Source organism: Panthera uncia, chromosome D2, assembly GCF_023721935.1.
Source record: "Panthera uncia isolate 11264 chromosome D2, Puncia_PCG_1.0, whole genome shotgun sequence".
Classification (NCBI taxonomy): Eukaryota; Metazoa; Chordata; class Mammalia; order Carnivora; family Felidae; genus Panthera; species Panthera uncia.
The window spans coordinates 45,486,836-45,500,283 of NC_064818.1; the positions used below are offsets into that span (position 1 = coordinate 45,486,836).

Consider the following 13,448-nt stretch of genomic DNA (forward strand, 5'->3'; position numbering starts at 1 on the left):
GGCAGAGGTAGAGAGTGAGAATCTTTTTTTTTTTTTTTAATATTTATTTCTTTTTCGGAGATAGAGCACAAGCAGGGGAGGGGCAGAGAGAGAGGGAGACACAGAATCTGAAGCAGGCTTCAGGCTCTGAGCTGTCAGCACAGAGCCCAATGCGGGGCTTGAACTCACGAACTGCGAGATCATGACCCAGGCCGAAGTCAGACGCCTAACTGACTGAGCCACCCAGGCGCCCCGAATCTTAAGCAGGCTCCATGCTCAGTGCAGAACCCAATCCAGAACTCAATCCCATGACCTTGGGATCACCCGACTGACTGAGCCACCCAGGCACCCTGAAAAAAATCTAAGTTTTAAACCAGCAGTTCCATGAAGGTAAAGCCATAATTGTAGGGATGAAAAGATATCTTGCATATAATGTTCAATGAAAAGCTAGCTGCAAAAAGGATGACATAATCCCATCTACATAGATCACATACCTAAAACAAAACTGGAGGCTGTAATAAACAGACTATAAAAGGCAGCGGTTAAATCAGGAATTTATTTTATTCTTAAGGAACAGGTAAAAAGAAAGCAGTTCAAGGCTGGCAGGCCAGCTTTTCCAGCCTCAACACACGACCTATGTCGATCCCATGTCACTGCTTAAGGTCCCCCGAACGTCTCGGCAAGAAGAGTGTACACCAGTCCCTTATTTAAGGGCCCGATCTGGAAGTTCTGCTCATATCCCATTGCCCAGTCACAGGGCCACACTTAACTATAAGGGAGGCCGGGAAGTCAAGTCTGCAGCTGAGTAGTCACGTACCCAGGTAAAACTCAGGAAATCTTGTCAGTAAAGGAAAAGGGGAAAACGCACATGAGAGCAGCAGTCTCTGCCATGGGTATTTATAAATGCCTGGGACACAGCCTGGAAGAATACACACGACATACAGTACTTATCTCTGGGACAGGAGTAAGAACAGTGAGGAGACAAAGTATTGCCTGAAATTTTTTACACAGTGATAGTATATTCATGTATAAATTAAGGAAGTTTTAAAATTACAGAAAATTTTATAGCTTGATACCAATATAACATGTTAAATACATTAAACCTATCTACATTGTACAAAGCCTTTAAAGTTCCAAAAAGTAGATTTTATCTAAATGAATAAGTTACTATTATTAAAATCATGACCCTTAGAGCATCGTCCTCTAAGCCTGTCCACCTGGGAGGCATGGTGACAGTGTTCATAGATGTCACACTGAGACACAGGCAGAGCAGCGACCTGCCCGAGGTCCCAGCATGCCAGTGGTAGTGCTGAGACAAGAACTGGAGTGAGGACCACCCTGCTTTGACTGCATCATCCCTTTTGATAGCATTTGCTACTTGACAAGAAGGCTGCAACTTCTCTTGCTCAGCAGAGTTCAGATCTCAGACAAGAAAGATAGAGTGAACTAAATTCAATCAAAGAACAAGGGGGAAGTAGTTTTCTTATAGGCTGATTATTACAAAATTAAATAAAAAAAAGAACTTCCCAGTTCTTCCCAGAACTTCCCAGGGAGTTTTAACTCCCTTCTGAGCCAAATTCTCAAGTTCAGGATTTATTGAGCTGTTTAAAAATCCCATCTATGACTTCTAGATAAAGACAGCAGACTAAAGAAAATAATAGCATCTTCTTCCTCTAACATATAAATCACTCTAAAAACAGAATAAGATGAATAAGACAGATTTTTTTTTTTTAAAAAGCAGAAAATCCTAGCGGGAATGACTCTCTGCCATCTCCTGTCTACGGGTAGGGATGCCTGGGCCCAGGCTATCAAACAGAACCTCAGACCAGAGAGGTAAAATGCAAATCCTCCAACCAGGGCTGTGTGGTGCCCAGCAGAGGCTCTCCCGGACCCCCAACCCAAGTCCTTTCCCTTCCCTCTGCGTCACAAGGAAGAACATACAGATATGGGCAGAGCGGCTCTCTTGCAGCAGAAGCAAGATGTAAAGAAATGGCATAGGAGGAAGGCAAGCCTGATACAGAAAAGGCAGACAGGAAATATAGCAGGCCAGAGAAAACAAATCCAAGAAAAAAAATGCACTGTGACCGCTCTAGAAGAAATGCAAGCAATACAACGAACTTAAGAAAACAAGATTTCAGAGCTGAGATGATAAAACAAAGGGCAGGAAACGAGAAAATCAAGGCTAAGAAAACAGAGGATCAGAACAACACCATCACAACGGCCAGGAAACAGCTACAAAGCAAACCTCTGGAGCAGGAGAGTCACAGCAAATGCAAAGCACAAAGACAGATGAAAACCGCTGGACAGAAGATAACACACAAGGGGAACGACGGTGCCTAACACAAAGTAATCAGCATCCTCAGAAAGCAAACAACAAATAAAATAAAAAATGCTCCAAGTTACCGCTCGGCATGTGAACAGAGGGAGCAGTCCGCCAGGGTGGTCACTACACAGTAATCATGGTATATCGGCTGTGGTCTGGAATGACATTTGCGTGCACGTGTATGTTGGTGGTTTCATTTGTACTTACTTTTGGTTCTGCTTAAAGTTTTGTGTATTTTTTTAAGATAACACATTTTATATTCCTAAAAGACAGTCCCCATAGGGGGGAAGAAGATGCACTTGGCTTAAAGTAAAGCCAACATAAGCTTAGTAACACTACAACCTTCTGCAAGTATAGGTCTTATTTATTACCAAGCTATTTCATGCTTTACTAATGAAAATGCCTGCTGATTTAACAGTACCTTCAAAGGAAGACTATGAGACAGATATATTCATAAGACACCAAATCTCATTTTTTATGGGTAACAAATAAGTTTAAATGTTTAAAACCTATGCCCCCAAAATAAGTATCTGTTACCAGATATTGATGAACTAATTTATTGAACAGGTCTGAATGAATATAAGACATGTTTTTAGCACCAATAAAAGAATTCTTGAGATTTCTGGTCTACAAACATCTAAACGAGCAGTAATGTGCTCCCCGACAGCATCTTTTGGGTAGAGGAACAAATGCAATCCAAAGATTAACTATCAGGTCCCTGATTTTAGAACATAATTCATAGTGCCAAAATGAAAATATCAACCCAAGTATTTTTAAAACTTTTAAGTTTTGGAGATGAATGTCTTCTTCCTTGAAATTTTAAATTATGAGGTAGATATCATTCAAAGTAAACATCAAATGCAGCCAACTTCTGTTGACAAACATGATTATTAGTTATAGGATTAATAACCAGAAATTTCCATTAGGAAAAGTCAACTGAAAGTTTAGAAAGTAATGTCAGCAGTATTCTGGCTTGAGTTTCCAAATTCCTTCACCACTAGAAGTCCTATGAAAAGTGCACAGATTTCTCAATAGTTCTCGAAAGACACAAGACTGTGAGGCTGATAACTTGCACTCGAACTCCTGCAGGATCTCCCGAGTGCTGGCCTGGCCATCAACACGGGCCTGAAAAGCAATGAAGTTTCTCATTTCCACCAGCAGATCATCGTGTTCCGTGGTGGCAGATGGCGGAGCAGATGCCTCTTGGTGCGCACTGTCACTTTCCAGTCGCTCTGGCAGAATCAGGTGGTTCCTAGCTCTCATTTTAGCCAACAGTGAAGACGAAGGGAGGGCCCCGGGTGAAGACTCTGCATCTTCCACTTTTCCACTGAAGTGCTCACAAGCATTATCCTTTCCATCCTTTCTCGTGACGCCGTCCTGGAGAAAGAAGACCACTGCAGTGATATGCCAGCTTCTAATTCATGCTCCTACTACTTCCCCCAAAACACTGAGGAGCCATAAGCAAATACTAGAGCCCAGGGTAGTGAGGCTGACAGGAAAGAATGAGATGGCATCGAACAAAAAGGGGCAGGGGGAATGTCAAGCACTGAAACCCACCCACCATTATATACCATTTTTTTAAAAACCCAATTCCCCCAAACTACACTCTTCACTCCATCCCTTTCTGTGTGGTAAGAGGACGGGGATGGGCAGGGGGCAGGGGTTGCAGCCTCCCTTCGGTGGGAAAGCCGGCTCTAGGAGGTGCGTGTTGTGCAGACTTTTCCTGCCCTTCCTCGCAAGCCCACCCTGATCCAGGCACCGTGGGCTAAGAACAATCATAGAGCTGCACTTCCTTCTCTTCACTTTTAAATCTTTTGACTCTTTCCTACTTTACACCTCATGTGAGTTTCCCTAGAGCAACAACACAAATCTAACCTTTTTCACATCCCTATTGCTAAAAGAACAGAACATGGAAAGTCAAAGAAACGTTCCCTGTTCTACACGTGTTCATATTAATCTAAAATAGGAGTCTGAGGGGTGCCTGGGTGGCTCAGTCGGTTGAGCATCAACCCAACTTCAGTTCAGGTCATGATCTCACAGTTTGTGAGTTCGAGCCCCGCATCGGGCTTGGTGGTGACAGCTCAGAGCCTTGAGCCTGCTTCGGATCCTGTGTCTCCCTCTGTGCCTCCCCCACTCATGCTGTATCTCTCTCTCAAAAATAAACATTAAAAAAAATTTTTTTTTTAAGTTTGAAACAGGAGTCTGAACTTGGGGAGTTTTCAACTTTTATCAGTAACATAACCCTTAACTAGCAAAGACCAAAGAGAGCACTGAATGATAGAGTCTGGTCCAGTCTTTACTCAGTGAAGCACTCAGGGCATCCGGGGGTTACAGGACAGGGAGAGATGGGCACAAGGTTCTAGTGGCTAGTAAATTACAACAACATTCCAGGCAGTTTTCTCAACATTCACATTAGAGGGTAGGGCTCTCCAGAACTGGTACGTCACCACCGAACGGAGCAGGCTGCAGGGGCAGCAACTCCCACATCCTCTATCCCTGTGTTAACTTTCTGAGGGCAAAACAGAGATTCTGCTGTAGATTTGGGTTAAAGACTGTCTTTTACAAAGTTGGCTGGTCCTTTCAGTTTCACATGAAAGTGCTTCATTAATCAGAGCATACAACACAGATACTGGGGGCCATTATGCCAGCGATTTTCTTCACATCTGAATCAGGTTAAATTTTCACAGCAGTTCTATCAATTAAGACTCACACACGAAAAGCAGACAGGCTATCATATTACCTGGCATTTCTCCTTTGAAGATGTTGAAGAAGGATGCTGCAGAGAGAAGTTGGAATTCCTTTTCTGACCAAATCTACTCCTAAATAAGGAAAAGAGCCACAGTAGATGAAATGTTTGCTCCTGTGGTCTTAGAGATGAAAATGCCCTTCCAAAACTTAATCTTTTGCTGGAAAATTTTCTTCTTCATGGTTACTCTTTCATAACCATGATGCTCATCCCCTTCAGTCTTTCTACATTGCTCTCCTGGGAAGTCACAGCTGCATCTCAAGTAAGAACCACTCAGTATCTTGTTCAACAAGTGATGGCAACTACCCACAAATTCCAGGTAGAAAGATTATTCTGAACAAATGAACCGAATAGCATAGTAGTTACTGATTGCTGAACACTGGCTAATCATCTTAAGTTTAGTTATTATTCTGTATCTCTTATTTTTAACATCTCTTGAGCAAAACAGATCATGCCGCCTTCCCTGAAAACTCAGCTTTGGAAGGCAGCAGACAGTGTGAGGAAGAACGTAAGACTATAAATGTTTTTCCCCAAGTCATGCAAATCTGGTTGACCCAACCCCTCCCTGCAAGACTTTCTACCACGCCTGCCCTGGCTTTATTCCTGGCCTAGGCGGTTTGGCCACCTCACATGCATGGGAGAGCAGCAATCTCTTACTTTATTCCTGCTGGTGCACCAGAAACCCCCCGATGGCCTGTCCAGGTGGGAACACCGGACACTGCTCCCAGACACCGTTGACGAGAGAGCCTCAGCGCTTTCAGGGCATCCTGGGCCACTCGGTTGGCCTCTGCCTCCACCAGCACATAATCTGGATTGGCCCCATCTATGATGGCATCGTGTTTCATGACACTGTGCACACCAACTAGCAAGAACAAAGGAAACAGTAATGTGTTATTCCGGTTTGTACACAATATGTTTTCTTCTATATTGGCTAGTCTTGTTGTGTGTGGGTGGAGGAAAAACAATGAACATTTTTAGCTGCCATTTGCCAAGTTGACTATCATGACCCAGGAACTTTATAAATGCTGTTGCTAGTCACCTTCATCACCACCTTACAAGGTATGTGGGGATTACTAATGACCCTCAACATATCTGCTACCTGGAAATTTTTAAAACCGTCTATTAATTCTTTACTGAAGGGAAAAATATAAAAATATAAGCCAGAATTATAGAGTTTCTAAAAACTAATGATCATGAAAATGCCACTTATCAGCAGAATTTAATGAAGTTATCAGTGGTAAATTCATAGCCTTAAATATTTATGTATCAATAAAAATGAAAGAATAAAAATGAATTAATTTCTTTTTTTATTTTAAAAAAGCATTTTTCTCTTTTTGAGTAGAGAGAGAGTACCCTTGGGCTTGTCCCCTACATGCACAGACGAGGTGGGGAGGGGCAGAGGGACAGGGAGAGAGAAAATCTTAAGCAGGCTCTACGCCCAGCACAGAGCCTGACTCAGGGCTTGATCTCACAATTGTGAGATCATGACCTGAGCCAAAATCAAGAGTCACGCACTTAACTGACTGAGCCACCCAGGCGCCCCAAATGAATTAACAAATTTCTAAGTCAGTCTTATAAAAATTAAGCCAAAAAAACTCACCAAAACGCAAAAAAAAAAAAAAAAAAAAAAAGGAAGCATGGGGAAGAAAATAATAAAGATAAAAGCAAAAATTAATGAGGTGGAGAACGATAGACCTAATTAATAAATCAAAATGCTGATTTAAAAAAAAAAATCACAAACAAACCACTAGCTTAACCTGACCGAAAAAAAAGTGTGGCAGAAATCTACAAAATTAGAAATGACAAGGGAGCAACTGTCTTGAAACAGAAGCAAGTTTCTAAAAAATTACAATAACATTTTCAATGCCTCTATGCAAATAAACTTGAAAACTAAACAAAAGAGATCATTTCCTAGGAAAACAGACCAGTAAATGGAAAAGAAATAGAAGGTAGGAGGCCCAGAGGGTTTCCTTCTGAAATGCCATACAGAAACCTGCTCTCCCGAATTGATACCCACAAACGGTGATCTCTGGTCACTCGGGCCATCACACTGTGAACGCGATGACTGCAGAGGCCTGAACAAGACAACATTCCCAGGGATGACTACGCTGTGCAGGACTGCCTGTCCTCCCTGGTCCTGAGCAACTGTGGAATCTGCTTTCCTGATTGTTCTCCCTCGATATTAGTGATCAGCATTCCCACTTCCAGAGTGCCTGCCTCTGGCCACGTCCTTGCCTCTCCCCTATGACGGTTACTTTAATCTCCTGTGCTGGAAAATGACATAAATACAGCATGTCCAGGAACTTCCTATTAGTGTTCAGGTCACACAAATCTACTTAAAGCACTGCACCCCTCCTGTATGTGGTTGTAAGTCAAGTACTGTTGTTCCCCAAAGGTTCAATTTCTTTGAGGTCTTCAGAAAAGAGAGATGAATAAGATTTTCAAAATGTCACTATATTCCAAATCTGAATTTTAGAAGAAAAACTACTTCCAGCTGAGAGCCCATTGGGCCCTGTGAGTAATGGCTGCTACTGCTACAAAGAGCCTACCCATCTTCTGTTCCTAGCACACCTGTGGCACATTCAGCAAAAAGATTACCTGACTTTTTGAAAAGCTTTTCCAAGACATAATCGTCATTGCTCTGCTGGCTGGTCTCATTCTCATTTTCACTGTCTTGCTTCTGGTACCGCCTTTTCTTCACTAGGTGCGGAATTCGAGTTCCTTCAAACTTGGCATCTCTGCGATGCTTAGAGTCCTTAGGCTTTTGCTTCAGCCTGCGATGGTGCTCCAGGGTCTCTTCTTCTGGTGCACTATGTTTTGTTTTAGATTTGTGCTTATAAAAATTATTTTCCGTTTGCTTATTCTCCCGAAGAGGGTCTGTTGGAGCCTGGCAGCTTTCTCTTTTGTCAGAAAGACCTTGTTTTTCATGGATGCTTTCTTCACTAGACAGTCCATCCATTTTGCTGATTCCTGGAGAATCTGAACATTCCCCATGTCCACTAATCACTGATGACTCCTCTGGTCTAGACACTGCACTCGTCTCTTCTCCAGGCCCATCACCACCAGTCAGATCTCTAGGCGTTCGAGGGGCATCTTTCAAAGGATCAGATGTTACTTGATCAGATGTTACTGCATTTACTTCAGCTCCTGTTGCTGTAGACTTCTCTTCAGATGATGTGGCATCATTTGCAGATGCATTAGAATCAGGGCACTTTTTGCACATTGAAACATTAGGGTCTGTTCCAAAGGCTGGCAGAAGTTTTCTTTTTAAAAGGCGTTTGGGAGTCTGAACATCTGAACCAGTTCCTATAAAGGGGAAAAGCACACTCAAGTTACACTACATAATTCTGCCGTGATTTATTACTCTAAGTTAAGTTACTTTATGTAATACCTGCAAAAATAGCACTTGTTTCAGTGCTCTGGGATGCATCGGGGCTTGTCAGAGTGAACAGCTCATAAAGATCGTTGGACTTGAAAAATCGCCTTTGCTTCGGATCTTTCAGCACTCTATTTGTCAAAAACTGCTTGAAAATTTGTCTAAAAAGATAAAAATTAAACTCGTATAAAACGATGCTTAGCCGTGCCTCAAAATCCTAATTATAAAACTATGACTGATATGATAACTGCAGCTGAACAAATATCTAAATAATACCCAAACTTCTTGCCTTGGAAAATTACAATTCAGAAAGTACATAAAACATTGGATGGTCTCCCATGTTTTATAGAATCTGAAATACAAAGAATATCATATTATTTATACCCAGTGAGCTTTTTCAACCTCCAAGATTCATCACATGTCAGACAACACTTTTCTATATGTAATCATGTGATTCACAGCCTCTCTGAGATGGAAGGAGTCAGCTTCCTGGCAGGTCCCCGGCCCTGCCCTCTTCAGGACCCTTCCATGATGGCATTCAGGAAACTCTCTTAACTGAGCTTTGTACTTGAAGCCGTCTCACCCACTTCCGCCTGCTGATTCACACTCTATGCTGAAGCTCCACACCATCATCACCCCTGCCCAGACGTCCCCACAAAGCAGTCCTGCCCCTATCACCCAGGCTACAACATGTCTCTCTAAAAGGACGCTCTCCCTCACAGGACTCAGCTCATCTCCAGCCCTCTCAGAATAAGGACTTGAGGGGGCACCTGGGTAGCTCAGTCAGTTAAGCGTCCAACTTCAGTTCAGGTCACGATCTCACGGTTCATGAGTTCGAGCCCCACGTTGGGCTCTGTGCTGACAGCTCGGAGCCTGGAGCCTGGAGCCTGCTTCAGATTCTGTGTCTCCCTCTCTCTCTGCCCTTCCCCCAGTCACACTCTGTCTCTCTCTCTCTCTCAAAAATAAACATTAAAAAAATTACAAAAAAAAAGAATAAGGACTTGAAGAACACATACCTATCTGGCAGTAACCCAGTGCAGGGTAGAAAGCAGGGAGCCTTGCTTTAAGAGCTGGGATACAGTTTGAGAATAAAGTCTTCAGCAGAGGAGGGGGGAGAAGGTGGCAGTATCTCCACCCCACTGTTAAAGCGACCTTTGCCCAAACCCCTACTCATTGTAGAGAGAGATGGAAAAAGAAACAGGTATCCTGGTCAACCTGTCTCTCAGGGGCATCTGAACCAGGCTACCCCACGCTGATCACACCTGCATGTTATGTGAAAATTTCAGTATGTATTTCAACTCTGTCACTTCTTAAAATTTTTGAAAAAAGATGGTACACTATAGTAGATAGGTACGTTTCTCTTAAATAACAGTTAACATGAAGTTTACACATAAGCAGTCCTTGATGTTTAATAAGGTACAAAGACATTCAGGTTCAAAGACTTTTACTTTTTTTTTTTAATATTAAGTAAACTCCATCCCCAGTGTGGGGCTTGAACCCATGAACCCGAGATCAAGAGTCGCATGCTCTACTGACAGCCACCCAGGCACCCCAAAGACATTTTCTAAAAACTCAAAATAAGCCATCTGAGCTTACTTTAATAAGAAAAAATACAAAACCAAAACAACAACCAAAAAAACCCCCAAAACCCTCACATATCCTTTAAGTTACAGCAACTATTGCTCTAAGATGAAAAGACTTTTAAAGCAATACATGAAAAAAATTCCCAGCTCCAAGCCCTGGAGGCATACTTCTAGATCTACATCCTGCACACGCTGCAGCGGGGAGAGCAGTCTCCAGTCAAGGAGCGAGCAGCCATCTGTACTGACCGGTGGTAAATCTTTTCTTCGATGGTGCCTGCAGTCAGCAGCCTGTACACCGTCACTTGCTTCTTCTGGCCGATCCTCCAGGCTCGCTCCCGGGCCTGCAGCAGAGAGATGCATGGTAACAAGCACCCTTCCCAATGACGAGCACTTACCAAAAGAAAAGAGAGACAGCCGGTTGCTTCCTTCCCCTGCCAAAGCTAAAATTTTGGCTACTGATGCTAAAATATATATAAGGCCTATTAAGGAAGATAAATAGGCAGGTGACAAAGGCAGACGGAGCCATCTCCACCTGAAAAACAATGTGTGTAACTTTGCACTCTCTCTCTGTACCCCAGGTGTAGAGATGAATGTTACAGATAAACTGCTGGAGACTCTTCCTGTCTGTGAGGCCAGACGGTATCTTCCTCCACGCTGAAGACTGGGCAACAACCAAGATGTCAGCTCCATGCAGAAGCTGACAGGGGCGCTGAAGGACACTCCCAAGTGCTGGCCACTCACCTGTATGCCACTAATACACTCCCTTACCTGTGTGTCTGTACTTGGGTTCCAGTCGGGATCATAGATGATGACTCTGTTTGCCCCTGTCAGGTTGACTCCTATGCCACCCACCCGAGTGGTCAGAAGAAACACAAATATAGATGTGTCCTAGAGGTAAGATGTGCAACTTTTAGCATGCTCATTTAAGACTAGTTACAGCCCTTCACCTCTGTCTTTACATACTCTATACATGGAAACCTCTTCCCAATACAAAAAATGGGTTATGTCCTGGAGACCGTGGGTCAGTCAAGATCTCATCCCACAACTCCTACTTTTAGTATCAATTATATTAGAAATATCTCAGAGTTGGCTTTTCAAGAAGGAATACACATTTTTTGTTTAGACACACAAACATACACAAAATACAGAAATGCACAGAGTTTAAAGCAGTAAGTCTGTCCCTACCCACTGCCTATTCCCCATGTACGCATGGCTCAGGTGAGTGAAGCTATTCTCCTTCCTTCCTCTGCACGGAGTAGCACTACTTGGTTTTACTGTTATATACACTGGTTACCTCGTTGTATCTTGTAATCAGTGGTTGTCTTGAAGCTATTGCAGTGGTACCATCCATCTTGAGGTAAGAATACTTTTGGGCTCTAAGGAATACTTCAAGTATGTCCAACATCTGTTTGGGAGAGGGGGGAGGGGAAAAGAGTTTAAAAATCAAAAATACACTTGGAGTGAGTACTCTCACATTTCTCTAAACAGTCAAACCTTCCCCAACAGGCTTAAATTAAAAGGGGCTTCTTGCTCTGAGGCAGATAAATATAATACTTACTACAAGAGTATTTTTGGTATTTCTCTACTATTAATTCTTCTCAGTTTTGTAAAGAGCAAGACATCTATTTGAGTTCAGACCCAAACCTACCCACACCCTAGAATCACATGGTAAACCTTTTTTTTTTTTTTTAATTTTTTAATGTTTATTTTTGACAGAGAGAGACAGAGCATGAGTGGGGGAGGGGCAGAGAGAGAGGGGGAGACAGAATCTGAAGCAGGCTCCAGGCTCGGAGCTGTCAGCACAGAGCCCGACGCAGGGCTTGAACTCACGGATCATGAGATCATGACCTGAGCCGAAGTCAGACACTCAATTGACTGAGCCACCCAGGCGCCCCTTTGGTAAACCTTTTTAAAAAGCTAACTTCTAGGCACCAACTCTAGAGAAAGATCCAAGCTCCCAAAGAGATCTGTAGGCTTTCCACCTTAGTATCAGGGGGTGAATTTGCTTTTAAAATCATTATTTTAAATTACATCTCATTTTTAAAATTACTGGTTGTTAAGTCTTAAAGAATTGTTGTTTCTTGTATGAGGTCTGTATACTCACTTGTCTTGACTGCGAAAAGAGCAATACTCGTTGACCTTGTTTGTGCCATATTTTCAACAAGGACTCAACTACTATCATTTTCCCAGAACGTTTCCAGTATCCAAACTGATCTTCTTCTAGTTCATCATCTGGAATACCTCTGAGATTCTTGGGGCCTCCAGAAAAGAGATCAGGGTGGTTGCAGATTTTTCTTAGGGCTACAAGTCCAGAGAAAATCTATGGTATAAAAGAATTACGTGCATTTGGATTATCCCACTTAAATAACATTCGCTTGGAAAGGGAGGGAAGGATGATATTCAGTATGTAACACAGATTAAAAAGGAATTCTTCACCAGTTTCTTAGCTTCCTCCACATCCACAGCATATTAGGAGCTGGAAGAAATCAACCTTCATTCATCTTCTATCTTGCTAAGGTAAGTAAGTTCTCTAGAAACAAAAACATCCTATTGGACTGAACATCTACTGGTCATATTTAATTTACTGATGATTTATTTTCTCTCACTAGAAAAAAAGGTATGCAGTTCACAGCATATAAAAACTGACTCATCTTTTATGTGAATAAAAAAATGCCCATCTAAATTTGGAGAAATCGGGCAGGTGACTGAACAAATGCATTTAAATATTACTAAGTACACCTCACTGAAAGTTCTGCAGTTGAACATGAGTCAGAGGTTGAAGTTCCATTTACTTTTAACTTTTTTTTTTTTAATGTTTATTTAGTTTTGAGAGAGAGACACACAGAGTACGAACAGGGGAGGGGCAGAGAGAGAAGGAAACACACAATCTGAAGCGGGGTCCAGGCTCTGAACTGTCAGCACAGAGCCCGACACAGGGCTCAAACCCACGAACCATGAGCTCATGACCTGAGCCAAAGTTTAGACGCTTAACCGACTGAGCCACCCAGGCGCCCCAAGTTCCATTTACTTTTATATTAGAATATCAGAAAACGTGTCTGCCTGGAAAATATGCAAATGGGAAAGACATGAGGGTGGTTCATTCAGCAGAAGGGCATAAGAAGAGACCAGGAGTGCCTGCCCTCCAGGCTCCCAGCAGAAGGGCATCCTTCACAGCTTTCTGAGTATGACTCAAATCAAGCTCAGGAGTATAAAAGCTCAAGTAGAAAAAGATGAACCATAAGTGAAGTCAACAATGGTAGTTTTAACTAGCAAACAACAGTTAAACAAAATAAACAATAAAAAAATCTGAACAAATCAGGAACATTGTCAAAATTCCTCCAGTCATCTGTAACTCCCCGTCTGCCTCTAGATCTGTGCTTCCAATACAGTGGTCACAAGCCACAGAGGGCTACTATGCACACACAGTGTGGCTAGTGCAGG

The 13,448-nt window shown here is 42.6% G+C and overlaps 1 protein-coding gene across 1 annotated transcript in view; it reads right to left on the reverse strand.

Annotated features, from left to right (window-relative positions):
• Positions 1–521: 521 nt before the first annotated feature.
• The window catches only part of ERCC6 (ERCC excision repair 6, chromatin remodeling factor), an 83,872-nt gene continuing 70,945 nt past the window's right edge, over positions 522–13,448 (reverse strand). The window contains exons 13-21 of the mRNA XM_049645354.1: positions 12,112–12,327; positions 11,302–11,412; positions 10,776–10,895; positions 10,254–10,348; positions 8,440–8,585; positions 7,647–8,354; positions 5,706–5,910; positions 5,043–5,121; positions 522–3,679 (exon numbers count right to left, since the gene is read on the reverse strand). Coding sequence (XP_049501311.1) covers positions 3,260–3,679; positions 5,043–5,121; positions 5,706–5,910; positions 7,647–8,354; positions 8,440–8,585; positions 10,254–10,348; positions 10,776–10,895; positions 11,302–11,412; positions 12,112–12,327 — 2,100 coding nt within the window. The 3' untranslated portion in view covers positions 522–3,259. The remainder of the gene's footprint in view (positions 3,680–5,042; positions 5,122–5,705; positions 5,911–7,646; positions 8,355–8,439; positions 8,586–10,253; positions 10,349–10,775; positions 10,896–11,301; positions 11,413–12,111; positions 12,328–13,448) is intronic.